The sequence below is a fragment of the Oryctolagus cuniculus genome, chromosome 17 (assembly GCF_964237555.1).
Source record: "Oryctolagus cuniculus chromosome 17, mOryCun1.1, whole genome shotgun sequence".
Classification (NCBI taxonomy): domain Eukaryota; kingdom Metazoa; phylum Chordata; class Mammalia; order Lagomorpha; family Leporidae; genus Oryctolagus; species Oryctolagus cuniculus.
In genome coordinates, this window is record NC_091448.1 from 59,969,444 (window position 1) to 59,996,018 (window position 26,575).

At 46.6% G+C, this 26,575-nt stretch overlaps 2 protein-coding genes across 54 annotated transcripts in view; one reads left to right on the forward strand and one right to left on the reverse strand.

Moving 5' to 3' along the window:
• Positions 1-5,996, forward strand: part of NCOR1 (nuclear receptor corepressor 1) — a 168,722-nt gene extending 162,726 nt beyond the window's left edge. For 37 of the 48 annotated variants that reach the window (XM_051824416.2, XM_070061434.1, XM_070061440.1 and 34 more), the window contains 4 exons: positions 1,688-1,741; positions 2,486-2,707; positions 4,042-4,221; positions 4,909-5,996. In XM_051824416.2, coding sequence (XP_051680376.1) covers positions 1,688-1,741; positions 2,486-2,707; positions 4,042-4,221; positions 4,909-5,096 — 644 coding nt within the window. In that variant the 3' untranslated portion in view covers positions 5,097-5,996. The remainder of the gene's footprint in view (positions 1-1,687; positions 1,742-2,485; positions 2,708-4,041; positions 4,222-4,908) is intronic. The other 11 variants (XM_070061423.1, XM_070061442.1, XM_070061429.1 and 8 more) reach the window with 1 other exon arrangement.
• TTC19 (tetratricopeptide repeat domain 19) overlaps positions 1,590-26,575 on the reverse strand; it is a 34,851-nt gene continuing 9,865 nt past the window's right edge. Inside the window, exons 8-13 of one of the 6 annotated variants that reach the window (XR_007911203.2) lie at positions 10,928-11,082; positions 9,647-9,809; positions 8,537-8,573; positions 6,064-6,222; positions 4,119-4,255; positions 1,590-3,084 (exon numbers count right to left, since the gene is read on the reverse strand). Coding sequence is in view for 3 of the 6 variants with exons in the window: in XM_051824455.2 (XP_051680415.1) it covers positions 6,036-6,222; positions 8,537-8,573; positions 9,647-9,809; positions 10,928-11,082 (542 nt within the window). In the remaining 3 variants the exon portion in view is untranslated. Of the gene's footprint in view, positions 3,085-4,118; positions 4,256-6,035; positions 6,223-7,857; positions 9,003-9,646; positions 9,810-10,927; positions 11,083-14,388; positions 15,806-26,575 lie in introns of those variants that run through there. The other 5 variants (XR_007911204.2, XR_007911205.2, XM_051824455.2 and 2 more) reach the window with 5 other exon arrangements.

Genomic DNA, 26,575 nt, shown 5'->3' on the forward strand with positions numbered 1-26,575 from the left:
CTGCTCTGTCCATTTCTACTTTGAGTGGCCCTTGATTGTTGGTGGTCCCCCTCCCTTCCTTGTTTCATCCACTACCCAAGTCACACACAGACTGACCTGTGTCCACCAAGCTGCTTCGTGGACTCCTGCAGACGCCGTTTTTCTTGAACGTCTTACTTGCTCCCTCATGCTCCCTGCACCGCGTTAGCTCAGTCAGCTCCCTCTCCTGAGTGTGGTGCCTCCTAAACAGCTCGCACCTGCCTACTTTCCCGTTCCTTCATTTTGGAGCAGTTAGAACATCCATCTGTTTCAAACACGGGATTCAGAAGACACCACAACCAGCCAGTGTGCTTATCAAAGCACCCCAACAGTAGACAACTTGCATTTTTTCTAAGTTACCCAGGTAATTCTGGTTGGTATGTCTCAAAGTAGCACAGTGAACTGTCAGCATAGTATCTAAGGATTATCATTGGTTGAACCCCAGGAAATTGTCTTCATCTGACCGTTTTTGATCAGTAATTTGGAACCAGCCTGCTCAATAAATGCTTGGGAAGTGAATGATGTGTTCTGGTCCCAAGCTCTGTGGCAGTGACAAGGCCATGTGGTTTCCGCTTCAATTTATTTGCTATGGTCCCTGGCCCAAGAATACACATGCTCTGTACTGCTTCCTAAATCTTCCTGGGGACTGTTCTCCTCCTGGCAGTTTAACCCTGAACGTCCAGCCCATGAGCTGTGTAAGGCTCACAAAGTCATTTAGTCTGGCCCTGCCAAGGAATTGTGGGCAGGACTGGAAATTCAGTAACACTACTGCAAGCTAATTTCTGAGTGGATAATAATGCATGGCCCACAAATGGCTTTATCAATTCTATGTAGCTCTGGCAGAGAAACTAGAACTAGGGGCTGTTCCGCCCCTAGTTTACAGCTTCCCATGTCGAGTTACTTGTAGGCACATGCACACCTCCGTCCTCACAGACAGCGCTCACCCCGACACGGGTCTGTTCTTGAGCAGTCTCCTCCACAGCATGCCCTGTTCTTGTTTAGCCACCATTCACTTCCTGCATTCTTTTTTCTTGTTTAAAATTCTCAACGACATGTTGGGAGAGGTGATGGAAATAACCACTTATGTCCCCCAAATGCCTTCCCCTCCTGGAACAGTGCTTTATGGGTGGTTGCCCGCTGTGCTGTCATTCAAACTGCAGATTACACATGGCACAACTGAGAAGAATGAAAAGAATCAAGGGACAGAGGCAAACTCTTTTGCCTTATGAAAGAGTACCCTGAGAATGTAAGAGGTTTCTTAGTTTGCCATGAAGGGAAAATCATTTTCATCATATTCATTGAGGTGGCTTTTCCTCGAACTGACACCAGGCTGCCTCAAACCCACTGGTGCACGCCAGGGTTATCTTCAGGTCCAGGGTTTCTTCTTCACTACGAAGACTGGATTTCTGTTCTGAGACAGCAGTTGTTTCCTGTTTTTCTCAGTATTGCGAAGTTTCTTTTCCTTCCTGGGTTCTATTGCTCCAGTTTTGATTTTCCTACCCTGATTTTTTTATTTCTTTTTTTAAAGTATTTTATCTTTGACTTAATGGGTAAAATAAGTTGAGATCATGGGGAAATAAGGTTAATTTTATTGTACGACTTTTGAGACTTTATTTTGATGGACAAGATTATCATATCTCAGATAACTCGAATGTTTGTTTAAATACAGCAGCAGCTCAGCCAGGAACTGAGATCTTTAATCTGCCAGCGGTTACCACATCAGGTAAGATTCAAAATATATTATTTATTAATTTGAGATTGGTAAGGTAGCAGTCGATCCAATAAATATATATTGAATATCAACTGTATACCAGGACTTCTCCAGTATGTAAAAATGAGTAATTTATTCAGGGAAGAGATAGTCAATAGCACAGAAAGGGGAACTGCAGATTCAATAAATACTTAGAAGACAATCAAAAACTGTTAAAACAGGAGCTGGTATTGTGGTGCACCAGGTTAGCTGCTGTTTGCAAGAAGGTCAGCCTGTATTGGAGTACAAGTTCGAGTCTCGGCTGCTCCACTTCCGATCTAGCTCCCTGATAATATGCCTGGGATGGCAGCAGAAGATGACCCAGTACTTGGGCTCCTACCACCCTAGGTGGAGTCCAGGCTCCTGGCTTCAGCCTGGCCCAGCCCTGGCCTTTGCAGCCATCTGGTGGAGTGAACCAGCAGATGGAAGACTCTCAGTCTCTGTCTGCCTTTGAAATAGAAAGCTAAATCTTCAATTAAAAAAAGCATTAAAACAGTTAATTGAGTGACTTGCTATTAGCAGAAGTGTGGGTAGCTGAATCACCTGGGGAAACCAATCTCCCCATACTGCTCTCTGTGCGTGGGCTGGCAGCATTGTTGCAGGCCACCTGCCGAGTGCTGTGCACGTTGAGTTGGAGGGCTGCCTGTGGCCTGTCACTTCCCTGTCTCTGATCTGCCTCTTGGAATCAAGTGGAAATGCTCTGGTTGTCTCTTCTAGGCTCAGTTAGCTCTCGAGGCCATTCTTTTGCTGATCCTGCCAGTAATCTTGGTCTAGAAGACATAATCAGGAAGGCTCTCATGGGAAGCTTTGATGACAAAGTAGAGGAGCACGGAGTGGTCCTGTCGCAGACTGTGGGAGTAGTGCCTGGTGGCGCCAGCACGTCAGTTGTGACCAGTAGTGAGACACGGAGAGAGGAAGGGGACCCATCACCTCATTCAGGTAATTGTTCATTTCAGTGATCTGCTGCCGTTCTCAGGAAAAAGCCATTTCACTTTCTAAGTTCTGGTGCGTCACTAAGTGACTTCAGTGAGATCTCTGACACTTTGCCCAGACACAGCAGCAGGAGCAGAGAGAAGGTTCTGCATCTAGTCCTGTCTGTACACACACACTGGAACTGCAGTCAAAGTACAACCTCATATTCTGTTTGTAAATAAAAGTGACTTACTATTCTAGTAAAAATGATAGCTTCAGTATAAAAGAATTGAGACTAAGCCGTAGAAAAGGACAGGACAAAAAGGAAGGCCTCAGAGTCCTTCAGGTGCCATCAGCCAGGAAGCCACCGCTGCGTAGCTCCTGAGAGGCGTCACTGCAGACATCTGTGTCCAGATAAAAAGACAGAAGTTAGAATGGGATCATTTTACACATTGTTAAAATCAAGCATACAAAAAAACCATGACTTTAGGCTTTAATGTTTATAAGCACCTTCTTAATCTTCTGAGAGCCGACATCTATCTCTTGGGCTTAAACAACTCCCTGAAGGTCAGTAATGTTTGTTAAGTTTAGCTTTCTTTCCCTGTCTTCAAACAGAGGATCTCACTGTGGTCAAAGATTCAGGAGATTAGTGGTGTTTTTTTGCTTGTTTTAAGCCTACATGTAGCTTTAAGCTGACATCAGTATTTTCTGTTCTGAAGAATGCGCACCGTCTTTCCCTTTCTGCCCTACCATCAAGTGTATATTGATGGAAAGTGTGTGTCTGAAGGCTCTAAGAGCAGTGATGGTTACGTAGCTCCATCCTGCTGCGACTTCTGCAGGACTGGGGTGGGGAAATGCTCAGGTCATGACCCAGGCTCGCATCTCTTCTGAGATGTTTGCGTCTGAGCTCAGTCATCGTGTCCCACTCCTGCCGAGCTCACCAGCTAGAGACTAGAAAAATAGAAAGCAGAGCCTCTGCTGGGGTCCTGGTGGTGGCACAGATTTCTATTCCAGCTTTTCCCCTGGGTGTGTTGAGGATGTTTTAACTCCTCTGCTTGCTTCCCTCTAAATTGGGAGGGGAGAGGGGGTACAGTTAGTGAAGATCAGCCTGCTTTATTTCTTCAGCAACCATATTTTTTAAGTTTATGGCATAAGGATGTATCTGTTTTGGTCGCTATAAGTGAAATTCTGGGGTCTGTTTTAAATAGCTTTATTTCACTGGTTTCTAAAATCCAGATTCCTGATGCTACCACTCTTTTTTCACTTAGTATATTATAACCATTGGCTTTGTGGTAGACTTCTAAGTTGAGAACTTAGATACTATGTGTCTGTTAATTATGTCACTTGAATTTTACTTTTAGGAGGCGTTTGCAAACCAAAGCTGATTAGCAAGTCAAACAGTAGGAAATCAAAATCTCCCATCCCTGGGCAAGCCTACCTGGGAAGTGAACGGCCCTCTTCGGTCTCCTCTGTGCATTCTGAGGGGGACTACCACAGGCAGACGCCAGGGTGGGCCTGGGAAGACAGGCCATCTTCAACAGGTGAGCAGTCCCGTCCAGCCACTAGTAAATGAGACTTAAAGCACCTTTTTGATTACTTCTTTGAAAATCAGAAATTTTAAGCTTTGGAAAACTACATTCCCATGTCTTTACCATTAATGGATTCCACTTTCCAGAATGGAGATTGAATGTACACAGTCTTAGAAATGTTAAGAATACAAGCCTGATTGCCACCCACAAAGGAAGATCTGTGGAAAGCTCCTCCATTCTCCTGCAGTTTTAGTTCTTTCTTGAATATAAAGTGCCACTCCAAGGCCACCTAGTCTTCCATATAGAGATTCCTAGAGAAGATTCCTAGGGAATCTTGAAGAGTTCTTGTGTAACCAGGTCTTATTTCAGTTAAAGCTTATTAATACTTGCACTTGGATTCTCCACAGAAACACCTGGCTTTGATTTACAGGCTTAACTGTAGCAAAGTTTTTCTCTTCTGGGCTCAGCAGCCCTCACCCATATGGTTCCCCCTTCCCCCTCCCCAGACTTGCAGACTGAATCGCTGGCTAGAGGCTAAGTGGTGAAACCTTGGCTTTTCCATCTTCCATCCATTTTGCCTTTGTAGTGTCACGTGACCACTGGACTAACCCTGTCCTCCTCCACTCCTGAAAGTGTTGGATTGGAGATGGGACAGCAGGTGTGCCCCGACACCATAACGCCTCCTTTTTCTTTTGTCAGGCTCAACGCAGTTCCCTTATAACCCCCTGACACTGCGGATGCTCAGCAGCACGCCACCAACACCGATCGCATGTGCCCCCTCTGCTGTGAACCAGGCAGCTCCTCACCAACAGAACAGGATCTGGGAGCGAGAGCCCGCCCCGCTGCTCTCAGCACAGTATGAGACACTGTCGGACAGTGATGACTGAGCCGCACAGACCGGGGGGACGGACACGGCACGGGGAGGGGCTCGTTCTCGGGTATTTTAATTGCAGGTCAAAAACCTGCCCATATGATTTGTGCCCAGAGACTTTTCAGGAGAGCCAGGGCCATACGTGATGGAGAAATGATGGAAATTCATTTGGAGCATCAAACGGGAAGAAACAGAAAATAGCCTTTGATACGCCGCAATTCAGTGGATTCTAATAGTGGAGGGTTGAAATGTAGAGTTTTTAAAAGTGGACAATTCCTGTTCCTACATCTGTTTGTAAAGAAAACCATAATGTCTTTAAATCACTCATGTAAATAGATGACCTTTTTGCAGTGTAGCCCCTTGCTGTAGTATCTGGTGTACTTATGTTCAAATCAGCGCATCAACTCGGGGGGTAATTTTTAAAAGATCTTTTTGTCTATCTTTTTAACCCTAGCCTTCTGAAAAAACAAAACAAAACAAAACAAAAAAAAAAAACAAACCTCATACAGCCCAGATACATAATGTTGGCTGTCACGGGCATTGTACTTTATCTGATTTTGTTTCCTCTAAATTCAGCTTCCCAGTGATGTTTAAAATCTGTGGAAATGTTTAGGTTTTTAACACAGACCCTGTCATGAAGTCTGTACGTTAGGGTCAAAGGCAGGAGCGATGAACTTTCTGCCACACTGTAAATTCCCAGTGCAAGCTTTAATTTTTCATTAGTAGCACTGAAAAAATATTACTGCATGGGTATGTTATAGTTCAGTTTTTAAAGTTTTCCAGGCTTCTTTGAGGCACACCTCACTGTTATGCACACTGGTGATTTAACCATGCCCCTAGGAATCCCTTTTCTCCTGCATTTGATGCAGCCCAACAAAGCTTCTGTTTTGAAATAAATTTGACTACCCTGTCCATAGCTACGGCAGATCATTTGTGATTCAAGGCTCTTGGTGTCTCAGGTTCCAAAGGAAAAACTTACATACTTTTCTTTAGTTTGATGTCTATGATTGGCTGAGTCCAAAGACAACGTCTGTGTAGCATCTCCATCACAGAGCTGTGCTTCCTGCTGCCTGGACAGCTCGCTTAGAGGACACCGTCCTGGCCTCAGTCTGTGCCTGCGGAGCTTCCTCTGGACGAGAGTACTGTTGAATGTTTTCATTTCATAGATTATCAAGATGTAAATAATTGAAAAGAATGAACTGGAAACTAAGTGTGGTACTGCAGGGTCAGTTTTTAGTCTTCATAAGAACTTGGTTAATCCTCAGATTCTTAAAGTATAATTTAATCACAGCATTTGAGCATCCTTCCATAGTCTATCCATAGTAATGTTCTGGGGAGAATGCCACTGGTAACTGGGTAGGAGAGAGATCAGAGGGCTAGAAGGATATGATTAGCACTTTACAGACTTCTAAGCAGACCTAAAACTTAAGCAGCACTTGGGTCTCCCAGCTGTGCACCGAGCCAGCCCCTCAGATGGCCTTTCATAATGCTGTCTAATCCCTAGTTTAGCGATGGAGACACAGGTGTTCATCCTTTGTCCATAGAGTTAAGTGACAAAGGTAAGCCATAAGCCCACATTGATCTGGAGTGAAAGCCTTCACTCCTGTCACTGGTCCACTCCTGTATACTTCAGGTTTTTAAAATAAGCTTCAGGTCAGGTTTCATGGTCAGAGTTCCCATTGTTTGGCAAGTTGGAATCTTTAAAATAGTATTCACACCCATGCAGTTTTCACATAAAAGAAAGATAATAAGCAAATGTTCCACTTAACAGTTTTCTGCCAAATTTTTTTTTCAGGTACTGGTAGTATTTTAGAATTTGTTAGTAATTTATCTCGCCAGCTGACCCCAGAAATGATTATGATTGCATTTAACTGTGACTCAGAGCCAGGATGGTTTTTGAGGACCACCCTCCGTGTGGAAGGGCAGGTTCACCTCACCCTGCTGTCCACAGCAAGCAGAGCACTCGGAGCGCCTGTCGCCGCCATGAGCTGCAGATCAGCGCGTGAGCTTTGCAGGCTGAGGGTCACTGTTCCGATGCTGCATCTTTATGATCTGTTTCACACCCAGAACATAGTTCAGGTCTCCCTAATACTGTTCAAAGTATTCTGACAGCCAGTTTTCCAGTGCATGTTTAAGACTGGGAACCTCATGTTTAATTTCGGTACGCTCAATGATTCTATGTTTAAATATTTATGTCCTGAAAACTCCAGTGATGAAATACATTTCCAAATTTCAAACTGCACTGTTTTAAACAATTCAGACCAATCCAGTAAAGGGGGTCCATTCTCCTTTTACTTCACTACCTTGTTTCACAACAGTGCAAATGAACTACACGACTGGGCTGTCGTTCTGAAAACGACTTGAGTTCACCCAGCAGCGGGACCATGAAGTGAATCACTGTGAAGGACTGAGTTTTCTTAAATAAAACTTGGAGTGAAAAACCCAGCTTTCAGTAACTGTGCAGCGAACATTCTCGATGCAGGAGGTTAGTGGCTGGCACCAATTGTTCTATTTCCAAAAAATTAAGACTGGGTTGCACTGAAATACAATCTCATTTGTTAATCTTATTTGAGTTAGACTTGATTAAAGGAATAAGGTGGGTGATAGCTAATAGATGAACTTGGATATAAAGTGGGTAGAAATTTACATCTGTAAAATATAAAATTCTAGTTTTAGTCAAATCCTTGAGGATTTGTACCTGAGTTTCTAGTATTTTCATTAACTCTGCAGTAGGAATTTTTCTATGAGAAATTCAAAGATTACTGGAATACATGTAATATTGTTGTAGAGTTTCTAGTTTATTAAGAAAAGATTCTACATATGAATCAAAAAATATCAGTTTCAGTCCCACTCAATCCCCCTCCCCCAGGAATGCCAACAATATCAGTGTTTCTTCATGGGACCTAGAAAAACTGGCTCTAGACCATTGCGATTTGCAAGACCGCTGTGATAGGAGCATCCGCCCGTGTATCTGGCACGGATACACTGAGGCAGTGTGATGAAACCCTGGCAACACAGCGGCCCAGTCATGTGTTCCTCCCTTTACAGATGAGGTGACTGGGATCCCAGTCAGTGGTTCATTACAGCAGCAGAGTTGTAAAACACCACACCTGTAGGGCCTACAGTGAGGCAGGTCTGGGGTGCGGCCCAGGCATATATGTATCTCACCTCGGTCGACTCAGCTCACGTGACCGACGTTGCATAGGAGTCTTAACACTGACAAGAGGCTGCCCGGCTCCTTCTCTCTACCCCCAGTTTTCAACACTTAGAAAACTAGATATGTATAGTTCACTTTTATGTATAAACAAATGGGTGCCATACTTTCAAGGGCCTAATTCCCACTTTAAAATTTCATGCTTGATTCAATTCTGGCAGCAAAAAGAGACGTCTCTTTTCCTCCTTAATGCATTCAATCCCACCCTGTGCTTCATGAAATAGGTAAGAAAAACAACTCACCATAATCCCCCTCTGCCATGAGACAGGTAGCTCTGGTCTGCCAGATAGTGGTAAAGTGAGAGAAGAGAGGGCAGCGAATCAGTGGAGCCGAATCTTAGGGCAGTGATCCAGGCAGGCTTCCACACCCACCCCCCAGAGCAGCACACACGGCGCCCGACCATGGGTCACAGCCAGCGGCAGTGTGCGCAGCCTGTCCTCCTCCAAGGCTGAGCTGAGGAAACCTGACACAGAACAGGGATTTAAGCCATGGATTTGGGTGCCAGAGACTGGGAGAAGAGCTATTCCTGGGAATCACTCTGCCTACAGCAAAGACGGATTTAGAGCTTGATAAGTTAAGTCAAAGGACTGCTTTTTCTTGACAGCTCAGCCAATTCTTCCCTGATGTGTTGTACAGAAACCTCATCTCTTTTCAGCTCTGCTTGCTTCAGGGCTTCCTGGTAGATCTCTTTTGCTTGTGTATATCGTTCTAAAATAACCCAGAGAGAAGGCAGAATGAGAAGAAAACGGATGTCGCCAAGTGATCCTGAAGAGAAAGCACTCATGAAGACAGATACGGGTGTGTTTCCGGCGTGCTTACTAAGTCAAAGGCTGCAGCTACTTCATTGCATCTCCGTGGAGCATGCTGGCTTAGGGAGGCTGGGACCCGGCCCAGAAAGTCAAAGTCTAAGCCACTGAGAGCCGTGGCTTCTCCAGGATGCCCCGGGCCTGGCTCGGTGAGCCGAGGGTCTCACCATGAAGGTACATGTAGTAAGACGCTTGTCACCCCAGGTTTCTGAAAATTATAGTTGAGGTCCTGAGCATGCTGATACCCAGAAATCTCTGCCAAAGAGATATTCCCAGTAACACCAGCACACTGCGAGCAGCAAACCGCAGCTGTGGAAACAGGCACTGGAGGAATGAGGTACTGTGGGAGTTTTCTCTGATGTGGTTCACTAGGCTTGTACAACAGTCGAGGAGTGAGAGGAATCAAGCAAACAATACTTCACCCTAGCATTTTTTTCTGCACTTAACCAGCCTTCTAACTGTGGAGTTTCCTCATTGCCCCTCCCTTCCCCACACCTCAGACTTGTAACGCCAGTGGCACCCCTCTCTGAGCGCAGGGGTACCCACCTCTGTGCATGAGAACCGCAGCCAGATTGCTGAGCACCATGTGCAGCTCGGGGTGGTCGATCTGTCTCGCCAGCTCCGACGCCCTCTGCATGTGAACAAAGGCCTCATCAAAGCGGCCCTGTGCATCCAGGGTAGTAGCCAGGTCGCTCATCAGCACAACAGTCTGCAAATAAAACACAGACACGGATAGTTAAGATCTGTCTCCCAGCACTCCAGAAATGGCAGGGATGCCAGCCTTTAACTTGTGGGCCTTTATTATTCACAGTTGATAGTGGATAATATTAGTTTGACGCTCCGGGAAATGATACAGATCTAGAAATGGGTCTGCAGAGCTCTCCCGTACATCCTCTGTGCCTGTGACGGCTGCTTGGAGAACCGCAGGTAGCGTGCACAGGCGTCCAAGCACATGCCCAGGAGGAGGTGGGCATTGGTCTTCTCTTCCTCAGGATGTGACTAATCCAGCTAATTGTCAAATAAACACCACCTGAGAAATGACAGCAATCCCACTTAAAGTTCCACGACGTTGAGAAGCCTGCCCCACGTGGTCCGAGGGCCTTCAGGGCCGTACCTCATTCCTACTGCTAACCCCGGGCTCTTCAAAAAAGAGAAACACATCAGCTAGTTTAGAAAACTTTGGCTCCAAGACAGGGAGAACGGGAACCTGAAGTCCATGCTTGCCTCCTTACCCTCATGCTGCACTAGAGGGCCCTTCCGAATAAGGCTGACGTCCCTTTCCAGAGAAATCCACAGCTCAGATTCCCTTTTCTTACACATTCTCACCCTACCATCTACCCCAGCCTCGGAGACACGCTCAGCTCACTCCAAGTTTTGCTGTCTTGCTGGGGTTGCAAACACTCACAAAGAAATCCACTTCTAAGCCGCTAAGAACTTGCTTTACTAGAGGACGGACAAAATGCTTTCAGTTCAACCATGGTACTTTATGTTAAAAAAAACTTCTAAACCACCGATTGAAATTTAAGTCCCTCCTCCTTTCCTGTCATTCACTCCCTGCCATTTTAACTGCAGGGTGATGGAAGCAAAGGCGTTCACGTTTATTAAGCTGAGGAACCCCACTCTGAAATCCCGTGCTGTGTGCTCTGAAGCCATGCAGGCACGGGGCCTGGTTAGATCTGCCTCGTGGGAAAGCTGGTCTGCTGTGCAGATCCCGTAACTGAGCAGTAGTCTCGGAAGTACCACCACCGACTGTGTCCCCAGTGCGCACTCGCACCCTCGGTTCGGAAGCCTCTCTTCCTGTCCCTCTTCTAGGTCTCCCTCCCTTACCTGGGGGTGTCTTTCTCCTTGTATTTCCTCAGAGATCTGCAGAGCTCTCTCGTACATCCTCTGTGCCTGTGACGGCTGCTTGGAGAACAGCAGGTAGCGTGCACAGGCGTCCAAGCACATGCCCAGGAGGAGGTGGGTATTGGTCTTCTCTTCCGCTGAGAAGGAAAGAGCAGCCTGAGCCGTGACAGGCACTTTATAAAAGGCGAGGCAGGGAATCAGTCAACAGGTGCTCATCACTTCAGTCAGCAGAACCCACAGACATCGCAGCAGTATGGGACTTTCAGTGCGCCCCATCACTTAGTACTCTGTATATCAACACCCATCTACATGACAGTCCAGACTCGGAATCGTGGAGCTTCCCCCTTACATAGCAAACAGCCTGTGCATCAATTATAACGTTAAATATTTCCAGTTTGAAACTAACAGATGACAATAAGCCTAATTAAGAATGAGTTGGAGGCCAGCGCCGCAGCTCACTTGGCTGATCCTCCGCCTGCGGCACCGGCACCCCAGGTTCTAGTCCCATTTGGGGTGCCGGATTCTGTCCCTGGTTGTTCCAGTCCAGCTCTCTGCTGTGGCCTGAGAGGGCACTGGAGGATGGCCCAAGTGCTTGGGCCCTGCACCGCGTGGGAGACCGGGAGAAGCACCTGGCTCCTGTCTTTGGATCGGCGCAGTGCACAGGCCACAGCGGCCATTGGAGGGTGAACCAACAGAAGGAAGACCTTTCAATCTGTCTGTCCCACTAAATCTGCCTGTCAAAAAAAAAAAATCTGTCTCTCCCTCTTTATAACTTTGCTTTTCAAATAAATCAAAAAGAAAAAAGAATGAGTTGGGGCTGGCGCTGTGGTGAAGCAGGTAAAACCACTGCCTGCAGTGCTAGCATCCCATATGGACACCGGTTCGAGTCCTGGTTACTCTACATCTGATCCAGCTCTCTGCTGTGGCTGGGAGAGCAGAAGATGGCCCAAGTCCTTGGGCCACTGCACCCATGTGGGAGACCTGGAGGAGGCTTCTGGCTTCAGATCGGCGCAGCTCCAGCCATTGTGGCCATCTGGGGAGTGAACCAGCAGATGCACGATTTCTGTCTACCTCTGCCTCTCTGTAACTCCACCTTTCAAAATAAATCTTAAAACAAGCCAGTGAAGGCCTAAAATGCAAGGCCAAACACCGAATTTAAAGAATGGGTTGGAGCTGGTGTTGTGCTTAGTGGATAAAGCAGCCACCTGCAATGCTGCCATCCCATATGGGTGTCGGTTTGAGTTCTGGCTGCTCCATGTCTGATCCAGCTCCCTGCTAATGTGCCTGGGAAAGCAGCGGAGGAGAGCCCAGCTGCTGTGCTCCTGCTACCCATGTGGGAGACCTAGAGGCTCCTGGCTTGGGCTGGGGGCTGGGCCCACCCCTGGCCACTGAGGTCATCTAGGGAGTGAGCCAGCAGATGGAAGACCTCTCTCTCTGCCTCTCCTCCTTTCTAACTCTTTCAAATAAATAATTTATCCATCTTCAAAGGAAAATAATAAAGACTGGAGGGATTCTGCACTGTTAATACATTACTGAACTGACTACATAATGTCTGAAGAACAACTTTAAACACGTTATGCTACATAAATAAGACTAGAAACACAGAGCTAGGGAACAGGAACCAAAATGAGCTTGCACAAACAAGTAAATGCTTCTGAAAGATGATCTGAATCACACAAACAGTAATGGGCAAGATTAAATGGGAATTCTGCAAACAATTCGAGGGGAAGTAAAGAGCCTCTAGGTCTCCCACATGGGTAGCAGGAGCACAGCAGCTGGGCTCTCCTCCGCTGCTTTCCCAGGCACATTAGCAGGGAGCTGGATCAGACGTGGAGCAGCCAGAACTCAAACCGACACCCATATGGGATGGCAGCATTGCAGGTGGTCATTTCAGGCAAGGTTAGGTAACGAAAGCACCAAGTCCCTGGTTGTGTTGTCAACAAAGCCATCACTCATTCCTACCAAACCCTGTTCTTTCCAGGTCTTCTAAGTTTTTAAGAAATTTACAGATGCTATATAGAACTTTTTTTAAACTGTGACTAAACAGAATGAATAAAGTTTGTTTAAAGTTAAATTAGGATCAGCTTTAAATAAACTTCCTTACAGATTCACTTTCAAAGAAATACAACAAAGACTATAAATTTGAAACTTAATTTATGCATAAATATAACCCATATAAAATACAAAAACTAAAATGACATCAACTATCACATGTAAAGGTCATTTCTATAAAAAGAATATTAAAATACCTAACTATAAGCACACTTTTTAAAATGCTGAACAAAACCTTACAATCACATAGCAGTTTAATACTGGAAAAAAATGTAAAATAAATGGTTATATAATGAAGATAGGCTGAAGGACAATGAGAAGCAAATCTTTCTGCCCCTTCAAGTACAGCAAGTCCAAGAAGATAATTTGTGATGGATTTCAGACTTAGAATAGCACGTTCTCTGAGAACTTCTGAAGACAAAGAAGACTGTTCGCCACAACAGTAACATCCCAGAACAAAGCGTTCCCATCATTCTAATTCTGGATGGAAGCGGCTGAAACTTATTTCTGGGAATCTGTGCTAATTTTCTCCAGATGCTTCTGTGTTTCTGGAAATTATACTCTTTATATATTTCCAATTAGAGAACATGCCCAACACTATAACTTCAAAAGTACAAGAATAATTTCCCAGTTTTACCCGTTACCATAATGGCAAATAACAGAGGCCGAAGACACGGGAAGCATGAGGAACGAGGTACAAGTCTTACTGTAGTATCTGTTCATTAGGAAGTTTTTCAAAATGTATTTTAAATCACAGCACCTTCTGACCACAATAAACATGGAACTATCTTTTGAAAAACTTTCTAGAAATAGGACTAAAGGAGAAATAACACCACCACAGAACTTTGAGAAAACAAGTCTTCATAAAGAAAATCTTTAGAAATCAACAGTGAAAAAAAAAAAAAAAAAAAAAAAAATCTAGCCTGCCGCTAATTTAAGAGAAAATTTCATAGATCTAATGAGGTGCCAGAGTTCCTTTCCTAATAATGACAAACATGGTTTTTTGAAATATTAACATAAAATTGTTAGAAATTATTTCTAAAAATCCACTTAGTAACAACTGAAATAAATTGGGGTCACTTATGCAAGAAGCATACTTATCAAATCTGAATCATTTTCATAAATTACTTCCAATAAACTAGGATCCATCACAGAAACTTCAGTCAGAGTCCGTGAACGTGAGGCGAGTGTGGCGGTGCGGCTGGTTGGTTAAGCCGCAGCTTGAGATGCCGGCACCACACACTGGAGGCCACTGCGCTTCGTGTGTCTCCTCCTCCAGGCAGCGCCTCTGCTGCTGACAGCTCCATCAGTATCTAGCAGCATGTCTGCCACATCAGCAGGTACTCACTATTTCCCCTGAAGGAATCTACAAATCATTTAAAATAGAAGGGTGCTGGGCGAAAATGGAATATAATGAAACTAAACAATTATCATTACAGAATTAACATTAGCATGGCGCGTGTCTATGAAAAATAGTAGACGTCAATACAAAGCAGCGAGAAAAGGCTGGACTATGCTGGGGGAGTACAGTGCATGCGTATTTTACAACTCTGGGTAAAGAGTAAATGTGGGGAGCTGGCGCTGTGGTGCAGCAGGTTAAGCTGCGTCCAGCAACGCTGGCGTCCCATGTGGATGCTGGCTCAAGTCCTGGCTCTCCACTTCCGATGCAGCTCTCTGCTAATGCACCTGGGAAGTCGGCAGAGGACGGCCCAACTCCCTGGGCCCCTGCACCCACATGAGAGACCAGGAAGAAGCTCTCGGCTCCTGGCTTTGGACAGGCCCAGGTCTGGCCATTGCAGCCATTTGGAGAGTGAGCCAGCAGATGTAAGACCTCTCTCTCTCCCTCCCTCTCTCTCTAACTGCCTTTCAAATAAATAAACCTTAAAAAAAAAAAAAAAAAAAAGATGCTTGCATTTTTAAAAGTCATTAGGAAAAAGACAACCAGCTCCTCAGAAAATAAACAAAGGATATGAAGAGACAATTTTCAGAACAGAAAATCTGAATGGCTAATAAATAAGTGAAAATGTTCCATTTCACTAGTAAGGACAATCACATATTGAAGCCAGAATGAAACCTCTTTTCGTACTCATCCATCAGCAGCTATTCTAAGTGTAACAAGAAGAATGTACAGGGAGCAACAGGAATCCTAGACACGACTGGTGGAAACGTGGCCTGGGAAGAGCACTCTGCTCAGCAGTCCACTGATGCCCACTGTGTGCACCCGGCACATCCGCTCGCCTGTCCAGCACCGAGGGTCTCTTGCGTATGTGCCTGGAGATAGAGATCCGAGTGTCCAGTGAGTGTCTGAACAACCCTACATGTACAGCGGAGTGTGGCATCAGCCCTACTGTATACTGTTTACTGATATCTAAGAGTGCAATAAATAGGCAGGCATCAAGTTCTACATGGTTGTTAGGCAAAGGGAGTTAAAATACACAAAAATTTTTTTGAAGCAAATATGGTAAAATACTGAAATGCAACAAAGCTAAAGGGAAGGTAAACAGGTGTGAAATTCTTTTCGCCTTCCTTTTGCTTGACATCTCTAACAGAAGAAGAAAAGCATAGAGCTGACTTCTGAGGACAGTAAATCGGTAATGTGGAATACAAGCTGAAAAAATTCCCAAGATACAGACCGGAAAACCGAGCGAAGGGAGGACGAGTGTGAGAGAGAGAAGCAACTACTCAGGCGAATGGCAGTCCCGAGCGGGCAGAAGCAGGGTCCACGCGCAAGGACGGGCTGCACAGGCTCGCAGGGCCAGGCCGCTCCGGGAGCCCTCCCTGGCAGCACGCTGGCACAGCTTCTGAGTCCTACAAAGCACACACATGGAAGAGAACAGGCCACTCACCAAACAAGACAAACTGGCTTCAGAATTCTCTACAAGAAAGTCATCTAAAATTACAGCTCAGAGATTTAAAAAAAAAAAGAAAAAAAAAGTTGGGGAATTAGAATGGTCGGTGAATGTCCTGCAGAGGAAACTGAAAATGGAAATTATTTTCCTCTAAAGAAGTAAATCTGTTTTGAAATTTTTTTAAAAAAAGAACCATTAAATATATTTGTTTGAAAGAGAGACAGTGAGTGAGCGAGCTGGTGAGCGAGCACCTATCCACCACCTATCCACCGATTTAATCCCCAAATGTCCACGACAGCCAGGGCTGGGCCAGGCTGAAACCAGGCGCTGGGAATTCAATCCAGGGACCCAACTACTGTAGCTCTCACTGCTGCCTCCCAGCGTGTGCAGGAGCAGGAAGCTGGAATGCAGAGCAGAGGTGGGACTCGAACCCAGGTACTCTAGGATCCGGGGTTCAGGCACCCCAGAAGGCACCCACTGCCGCACCAATGCCTGCCCCCTGAGGAAATGATTCCTAGATGAGCGCATGCCTTCCCTCCAGAGTATCAGTGGAGGCTGCGGAGGGAAACATCCCTCTAGCAGGGACTGAAAACAAAGGAAGCAGCAAACATAAGCACACTTTCACATGCAAAAATCACAACAGCTGTCATTGAGTTTAAAAAGTCTTAAAATTCTTTACCAGGAGACAATGAATTTAACTCAGGTTTGTAAAAAAAAAAAAAAAAAAAAAAATCCAACCAGAGCCTTCTACAAAAGGCACACTGAAAAACAACTCAAGAGTTTAAGATTACCATACGTAGGTAATGTGAAACCAACATTTGTGACAAACACCTTAAAGAGGAAACAAAATCACTTCCTGATGAATGGACAGCGCGCAGTAAAGATACCTTTCTGGGCTGTAAACAGAGCACAGGCGTTCATATAAAGGTAAACCAAAAAGTCCTGCGTACAAGGACGGGACAAAGCCAGCAGGGCTGCAGATGACGGAACAATGCTGTCGCCCCGCCCGACCTGGCAGGCACATCCAGAGCACACCCGCAGCACTCTCCAGGGTGAATCACGCAAGGCCACAAAACCCCTCAAAACATCTCAAAGGACTGGAATCACACAAAGTAGGTTCTGCAACCACAATGGGATGAAATCTGAAATCAACAGCAGAAGGAAATTTGGGAAATTCACAAATACTTGGAGGTTACTCAGCACAGTTAAATGCACAAAGGGCCAAAGAAGAAAAATTGGAAAATACGTTGAGATGCACAAAATGGAAAGATAACAGATCAAAACTAACGTGACGCAGCTAAAGCTTCTAGGTGTGGATGCCACGCTAGAAGAGAAGGAAATCTCATTAACCTCATCTTCCTCCTAAGAAACTGGAGAAATGAGCACAATACACTCAAAGCACGCAGGGAAGATGCACCAAGGTTAGAGCGGAAGTAAAACAGAAACAACAGAGCAGATGAACGCAGCCGGCACTTCAAAAATACTGGCGCAGCAGGGAAAGCTGCCTGCAAGGCCGGGCATCCCAAATGGGCACTGGTGCAGTCCCAGCTGCTCCACTGCCCACCCAGCTCCCTGCTAATGCACCTGGGAAAGCAGCGGAGGATGGCCCCAGTGCTTGGACTCCTGCACCCCTGTCCTGCACCCGGAAGAAGCTCTTGGCTTTGGTCCGGCACAGTCCTGGCCGTTGTGGCCATTTGCGGAATTAATCAGTGGATGCAAGGTCTCTGTCTGTCCCTGTCTCTCTGTAACTCTGCCTAATGATAAATCTTAAAAGAAAATATCCAGAAAACAAAGAGCTATTGTGAACAGTAAGGAAGATCCTTCATAAACTAAGAGGTGAACTTAATACAGAAGCCCAACCATTTAATAAACTGGGTTAAGAAACACATCACAACCTACAAACTCTTACAAAGCACTGAGTACCAGTCACGGGGCAGTGCATTTAATTCTCTGAACAACTCTATGAGGAAGGCTCTACTATTCTCATTTGACGAATGAGCAAACTGACAACAGAGAAGCGAAATCACCTATCCATAGCAGACTGGTGCTACGTAGCAGAACCAGAATTCGAACTCGGGCTCTGATTTCAAGTACTCATAAAACCAAATATTAATATTATGCTTCAACTGTCCAGAGTTTTATTTGGAATATTAAAATGGATGAAATTTTCAAGGGAAGCAGGGTGGAATCAATATGAAAAACCTTCTACTAATTTGAACACAGTATGTAAATCCAAGACATCACAGACTAGAAAAACATGTCTTAGACACACAAGACAGTATCGTACATTGTGCTTTAAAAGTACAATTCCTCTTGCGGCGCCGGCACACCGGGTTCTAGTCCCGGTTGGGGAGCCGGATTCTGTCCCGGTTGCCCCTCTTCCAGGCCAGCTCTCTGCTGTGGCCAGGGAGTGCAGTGGAGGATGGCCCAGGTGCTTGGGCCCTGCACCCCATGGGAGACCAGGAAAAGCACCTGGATCCTGGCTCCTGCCATCGGATCAGCGCGGTGCGCCGGCTGCAGCGGCGGCCATTGGAGGGTGAACCAACGGCAAAGGAAGACCTTTCTCTCTCTGTCTCTCTCTCTCACTGTCCACTCTGCCTGTCAAAAAAAAAAAAAAAAAAAAAAAAGTACAATTCCTCCAGAAAGTTTCTTCTTGGAAAATAGTGGAAGTTCCTTTACCCATAAATATTCATGCAGCACATACCTATACTGCTTGCTGTGCACCCAGCACTGTCCTAGATCCTAGGGTTTAATCAAGAAAATCAAAGAACCTTCAATATCTGAGGAATCAAGAACCAAGAGAAAAGCTGCCAGAGAATGAACTCAAGGAGACCTGGCCGCCAGTGCTCCCTGCAGAGTCTACCACGCCCAAGCAGCAGGTCACGCCCACGCAACGTCCTACACCTAACTCGGAACCCAAATACAGGGAGCATCCCGACTCACTCGATCACATTCGTACAATCCTTCAACAACAAATAAATACAAGAAAAAAGCCACAGCTCTCATGTAAGAAAAAACTACAGGGGTGGACATTTAGCCTCGCCGCTGGCTAGATGCCAGTTACGACGCCTGTATCCCACATCCGAGTGCCCGGTTTTCCTGTTCAGCTCCACTCCTGACTTCAGCTTCCTGCCAAGTCAGTGCCTGGGCATGGGCTGGCGCTGTGGCGCAGCCGGTAAAGCCGTGGCCTGCGACACCAGCATCCCATATGGGCACTGGTTCCTGTCCTGGCTGCTCCACTCCCCATTCGGCTCCCTGCTAATCATCTGAGAAAAGCAGCAGAGGAGTGGCCCAAGTGTGTGGGACCCCACTACCTGTGTGGGAGACCCAGGGGAAACTCCTGGCTATTGCCTGGCTCAGCTGGGGCCATTGTGGCCATCTGGGCAGTAAACCAGTGGATGTCACTCCCTCTCTAACTTTTTCAAATAAATACATAAATCTTAAAACACACACACACACAGCCCGGGAAGCAGCAGTGAAGCAGTGATGACCCAAGTAGTTGGGTTCTTGCTACCCACGGGGGAGACCTGGATTGAGTTCCTGGCTCCTGACTTTGGACCCCAGCCCCAGCTGTTGCAGGCATTTGGGGAGTGAACTAACAGATGGGAGCTCTCTCTGTGTCTGCCTCTCAGAAAAATAATTTTTAAAAACTAAAATTCAGTATCAAATACTGTAAGTTCAGCTGCCACCTGCGACACCTGTATGAGTCTCAGCTGCTCTCCTGCAGATCCAGCTCCCTGCTACTGCACCTGGCAAAGCAGTCTGGGTGCTTGGGACCCTGCCATCCTCGTGGAGACCCGGATGGCGTTCCAGGCTCTTGGCTTTGACCTGCCCATTCCCAACCGTTCCAGCCGTCTGGGAAGTGAAACAGCAGATGGAACACTGCTTTCTCGCTCTTTAACTCTGTCTTTCAAATAAGTAAATAAATCTTCCAAAAAAAGTACTATCCAGAGGTATAACCTACAAGCATGCCTAGTTTGCTCTTAACAAATATAATACTAAATTACTTACATACTTGGTGCCAAGTCAGATTTAAGTTGTCTGTCACCACCATTATTGCATGTTGTTCTGAAGTCACAGCAAAGGAACTAAACTTAATAAAATGGATACGGAGTCCAGAGAATAACTATCAGAAAGGAAACAGTGTCGCGATTTCCCAAATGTAATGAAGACAGTGTATGTATCAAGTGAGAAGCTAACAGTCCAATAAAATGGCCAGGCAGAATGGAATTTAATGACCCAGCTGTCACATCTGTATGACGTACACTGGAAGCAGGAGCCCCACAGGCGCCCAGTGGGAGGACACAGTATTTCAGAGTTCACCCTCTGCTGACGGAAAGCTGTTTCGGCCCGTGTCCCTCACATCACTCAAGCCTCTAGAGGGGACTCCTGTCCTCAGCAAGGGGTCCTATCAAGGACTTGCCAAGGACTCAAACAGCACGATTCAATTCCAGCCAAATAAAAAGGGAAGGACGAAGCTACCAGGGGCCTTGAGGAAGGAGGACCGTTATCCTGGAAAAACATCTCCTTTGGTGTGGGCCTGTGGCACAGCAGGGTAAGTCTCGACATGGTGCTCACATGGCACGCCAGAGAGCCATGGCTTCAATCCCCACGCAGCTCCCTGTCACACACCTGGGAGGCAGCAGGCGGCGGCTCCGGCTCCGTACGTGGGCCCCTGGCACCCACAGCGGGGACCAGAATGCAGTTCTAGGCTCCTGGCTTCGACCCGCCCAGCCCTGCCATTGAGGGCACTTGGGGAGTGAATCAGCAGATGGAAAATCCCTGTCTCTCTGCCTTTCAAATAAAAAATGGAAATAAAAAATGTTTACATCTCTGGATGAGACTGCTGGGAATTGCTACGGTCACTTTTCAACCTCAAGGGGATCCTGAGGAGAGAGCCAACATACTGAGGGGACAGTGGGAGTGATGGAAAGAACCTGACCCTCAAGATGGTGCTGCCCGCAACTGACAGCGCTCCTACTGCTGAGCTGCCAGCCACAGGGGACAACAAGCATCCCTCCTCTTTAACCCAGCTTAGGTGTTTCCTGCTACAACGGCTGTCGGGCTATGCTAACTTACTCAGATGGCAAACTAACGCATAAACAATGCAAATCTAGTAAGTCCATCTCCCAGCGCTCTGGGACTTGACGAAAAAGATACCAGGAATCCACGTTAAAAATATCTAAAATTCAAGTGAACAATGAAGAGTGGGAACAAATTTTGCAAAAGCAGCATTTATGTACTATTATTAACCTGTAACTCAAACATGCAATCCATATAATTCAAACAATGTATACTGTGATAAGACTCATCAGATAAATAAATCACATGGGAAACCCAAGTTTCTTAGTGATTATGATCTTTAAGAAAATAGTTGGCCGGCACCGCGGCTCACTAGGCTAATCCTCCACCTAGCAGCGCCAGCACACTGGGTTCTAGTCCCGGTCGGGGCGCCGGATTCTGTCCTGGTTGCCCCTCTTCCAGGCCAGCTCTCTGCTGTGGCCAGGGAGTGCAGTGGAGGATGGCCCAAGTGCTTGGGCCCTGCACCCGCATGGGAGACCAGGAGAAGCACCTGGCTCCTGCCATCGGATCAGCGCAGTGCGCCGGCCGCAGCGCGCCAGCCGTGGCAGCCATTGGAGGGTGAACCAACGGCAAAAGGAAGACCTTTCTCTCTGTCTCTCTCTCTCACTATCCACTCTGCCTGTCAAAAAAAAAAAATAGTTATTGGGGCCGACGCCATGGCTCACTTGGTTAATCCTCCGCCTGCGGCGCCGGCATCCCATAAGGGCGCCGGGTTCTAGTCCTGGTTGCTCCTCTTCCAGTCCAGCTCTCTGCTGTGGCCCGGGAGTGCAACGGAGGATGGTCCAAGTGCTTGGGTCCCTGCACCCGCATGGGAGACCAGGAGGAAGCACCTGGCTCCTGGCTTTGGATCAGCACAGTGCAGACCATAGCAGCCATTTGGGGGCGAACCAATGGAAGGAAGACCTTTCTCTCTGTCTCTCTCTCTCACTGCCTAACTCTATCTGTCAAATAAAAAAAAATAGTTATCAACATCACACCAAAATAAATTTTTAGATATATATTTAATTAAAACTGTCTTAAAAACCTTAAAAAGGCAATCAAAAGGAAGGATGGGTACTTATCTGCTCTGAACACTGAAAGGTATCTCTAAGCACTTGGCTCCAGAAGAGCTGCAACACTGCCTTCCTTGGTGCTCTGCAAACCCTAGACAACACCCAGCACAGTACACTGGACAATCAGTGACATCACAAACGAGTCGAAGCGAAGGAAGAAGCACAGATTCAGATCCAGCTCCCAGAAGGCGGAAAGCCACAGGCAAGTCACAAACATGCCCTGAACTGGACGCAGGCTGCGGGATTCACTTACACCAGCTGTAACAGGGAATACGCAAGGACTGAGCGGTGTCTTCCAAAGGCATACAAAGGTAAAACGGAAGAAAAACAAGAGTGACAGAGACAAGATCCAGGAGAGCAGTATCTTGGGTAGGAAAGGGACTGGGGCTGAGGCTACACATAAAATTTCCAAGGCACAGGTAACAGGGGGAGGCCTGCTCCTCTCCTGAGTCCTTAAACCACACAATGGTAGCGTCACATTCCCACTCAAAGACCACTGTAGACACGAGCTGGGGAAGGCACAGTGTTAATATTCTTACAGACACGTACTGATAAATGAGTCTCATTGCTTAACAACAGCAAAATGCCAGACATTAACATCGACGTCATTCATCAAGCTAAGGCTGATGAGTGCTGGGAAGAAGGGGCACACAGCCTTATCACAATAATGAAGACTACTAACAGTTCATGCTTAGTGCAGCTACTATGTGTGCAGCACTGGTCTAAATGCTTTATATAAGACAGTAACTCACCCAACCTTCCTACCCTCCCACCAGAGCGGTACTTTCTAATCCCACGTGAGGATCAAAAGCACACAGAGACTGATTAATGTGACCATGCCCCAAAGTAAACAAGTAGCAGGACCAAAAACTCTAAGTTAACAGTCCTTTCAAAGGGCAAGTTGGCAATATTCAGCAACCTTAAAATGTGCTTTTGACTCAGAAATGTCGGCACTAACAATCAATCTACCTTAAAAAACAGACCTCGGGGCAGGTGTCTGCACAGAGGCTGACTGAGTGCCTGGGCCCAGACACCTCACTCCTCTCCCGATGCCGGCTTCCTGCTAACCACATCCTGGGCGGCAGCAGGCTCAGGTATCTGCGTCCCTGCCAACCACAGGAAGGCCCAGACTGAATTCCCAGCCCCAGCTGTTTAGAGACTTTGGGGAGTGAACCAGCGGACGAGGATTTCTTTCTTTCTGCCTTTCAAATAATCAAAGAGGAGACTGGACTATTGAGCACGTGCATTTATCTCCATTCTTTCCTAGAACATGCCCAAAATAAAAGTTAAATGATAAAAATATATAAAGCCACAAGGAAAATAAAAGTAGAGACAAAAATCTAATTCCAAAAAGTAAAGACTAAAGCAAGTCAGAAAGTGCCCTAAACTGAATATGTACTATGTTGATTCACTTATATAAAACTTTTTGAAGATTTATTCATCTTTTTTTCTACTTGAAAAACAGAGAGAGAGGGAGAGAGAGAGAGACAGGCAGAGAAGGAAGTAAGAAGGGAAAGAGACTGATTCTAGTTCACTCTCCAAATGGCCACAAATAGCCCCGGCTGGTCCAAGCCAAAGCCGGGGAAACAGAACTCCATTCAGGTCTCCCGCATGAGTGCAGGGCCCAAGCGCTTGAACCATTTCCGCTGTTTTCCCATGCACATTACTAAGGAACTGGATTGGAAGCAGAGCAGCCAGGACTTGAACCAACACTCTAATACAGGATGCTGGCATCTCAAGTGATGCCTAACCCACTGACCTACCACATCAGCCCCCATTTATAAGTTTTAGTAAGAAATATGTAAAAACAGGACCAGGGTTGTGGCATAGCAGGTAAAAGCTGACATGTGCAGTACTAGCATCCCATGTGGACACCGAGTTGAGTCCCGGCTGCTCCACTTCTGATCCAGCTCTCTGCTAATGTGTCTGGGAAAGTAGTGCAGGATGGCCCAGGTCCTTGGGGCCCTACACCCATGTGGGGGTCCCAGATGAAGCTCCTGGCTCCTGGCATCAGCCTGGCCCAGCCTTGGCTATTGCAACCATTTGGGGAATGAAACAGTGGATAGACTCACTCTCTCTCCTCTGTAACTTTCTTTTTTTTTTTTTTTTTTTTTTTTTTTTTTTTTTGACAGGCAGAGTGGACAGTGAGAGAGAGAGACAGAGAGAGAAAGGTCTTCCTTTGCCGCTGGTTCACCCTCCAATGGCCGCCGCTGCAGCCGGCGCACCGCGCTGATCCTGGCAGGAGCCAGGAGCCAGGTGCTTTTCCTGGTCTCCCATGGGGTGCAGGGCCCAAGCACCTGGGCCATCCTCCACTGCACTCCCTGGCCATAGCAGAGAGCTGGCCTGGAAGAGGGGCAACCGGGACAGAATCCGGCACCCCAACCGGGACTAGAACCCGGTGTGCCGGCGCCGCAAGGTGGAGGATTAGCCTATTGAGCCACGGCGCCGGCTCTCCTCTGTAACTTTCAAATAAATAAATAAATCTTTTTTAAAAATGTAAAAACTAAACAGTGTCTTCTTAAGGGATACAGAGATCAGAGATATCAAAGAACTGTGGGAGATGAAATGCAGAGTGACAGTAGTAACTAAGCGCATGCAAGAAAAATGGGGACTGGATGCCTGCAACCCACCATCCCAGTGAGAAACGAGCCAGCACGTTCCTGGAAAACCAGCACACCTCCGCCACTGAAGAAAGCAAGCACTCAGGCTAAGTGAAGAATCTGTCACATGCAGGAGGTCTTCAGAAAATTCACAGAAAATGGGTTAAGAAAAAACCATGCAGAGATTTCTAAATGCTTGACGCCAAAATAAACTTGAAGTGTTTAAAGTTCCCTCATACATAAAATAGCTCAAGCAGCAGAAGCAGGTGTGACAGTTAAGATGCCACCTGGGATATCCACAGCCCCTCTTTGAGCACCTGGTTCAGGTCCTGTTGATTCCAACTCCCCGCTAATTGCAGCCTTGGAGTGCTTGGGCCCCTGCCGTCCGCATGGGGGACCTGGATGGAGTTCCTGGCTCATGGCTTTGGTCTGGCCCAGTCTGGGCTGTTGTGGTATTTGGAGCGTGAACCAGCAGGTGGAAGATACCTAGCTAGATGAATAGCTATGTATAAGATCAAAAATACTATTTTGCTTTTATTGTTTTTAAAATACTTTTTTTTTAAAAAAAGAAAAGATTTATTTATTTATTTGAGAGGTAGAGTTACAGGTAGAGAGAGGGAGAAACAGCAAGGTCTTCCGTCTGCTGGTTCATTCCCCGAATGGCCAAAACGGCCAGAGCTGAGCCGATCTGAAGCCAGGAACCAGGAGCTTCTTCCAGGTCTCCCACGTGGGTGCAGGGGCCCAAACACTTGGGCCATCTTCCACTGTTTTCCTAGGCCATAGAGGAGAGCTGGAGAGGAAGAGAAGCAGCTGGGACTTGAACTGGTGCTCATATGGGATGCAGGTGGAGGCCTAGCCTACTATGCCACAGTGCTGGCCCCACAAATATAGTTCAGTTCCCTGCTAATGGCTTGGGAAAAGCAGTGGAATCTCTCTCTCTCCCCATCTTTCAATTAAATAAATAAATCTTTAAAAATATATATTAATTTACTTATGTTAGTTTGAAAGGTAGAGAGAGATCTTCTATCTGCTGGCTCACTCCCTAAATGCAGCCAGGGCTGGGCCAGGCCAAAGCCAGGAGCCTAGAACTCCAACCAAGGCCCCCACATGGATGACAGGGACCCAGGTGCCTGAGCCACCATTTGCTGTCTCCGAGGCAGGCACCAGCAGGAAGCCGGGTCAGAAGCAGAGTGGTGGGGCGTTGAATACAGGCCCTGTGATGTGGAATGTGGGCATCCCCAGTGATGCTTTAACCACTGTGCCACATGTCTGCCTTGGAAATGCTCTCTTAAATTAAGCCTTGTTACACTATTTAATTTTTAATACTATATAAGTAATATTAGACATTAATTTAAAAAACAAAAAGGTAAAATTTTAATAAAAAGATCTGGATTTATTTGAAAGGCAGAGTCACAGAGAGGGAGAGACAGAGGCAGAGATCTTCCATCTACCTGCTGGTTCACTCCCCAAATGGCGACAATGGCTGGGGTGGGGCCAAGCTGAAGCCAGGAGCCTGGAACTCCCTGTGTCTTTCCTGTGCGTGGCAGGTGTCCGAAGACTCTGGGCGCCACCCAAGGCTTTCCCAGGCACATCAGCGGGAAACTGGATTGGAAGTGCAGCAGCTTGGATCGAACCGGTATCCACAGGGGTTGCTGGCATTGCAGGCAGCCGCTCAAGCCGCTGTGCCGCAACGCCTGACCCCTGAAGCCACTGTTGACCCTGTGAGAAAGGACTGTGGAGTCCGCTGCTTGCGTGTATTCCGTTTTCCTTTCGGCCTGTGGGTTCCACACAAGCACTGTCTCCCACGCCTGTCATGAGTGTTTCCACGCATTTGTGACAGATGCCCTGTCATGCTCTGTACCCCACAGTCTAAGGCTCCAAAGTTCTGAGCATAATGTGGGTGCTCGCGGGGCTCTGGGAAATGCAAAATGCAAACTTGTTGTAAAAAAGGTAGTATATTCCAAAAAAATACAAATAAAATGCAAGTAAATCTAC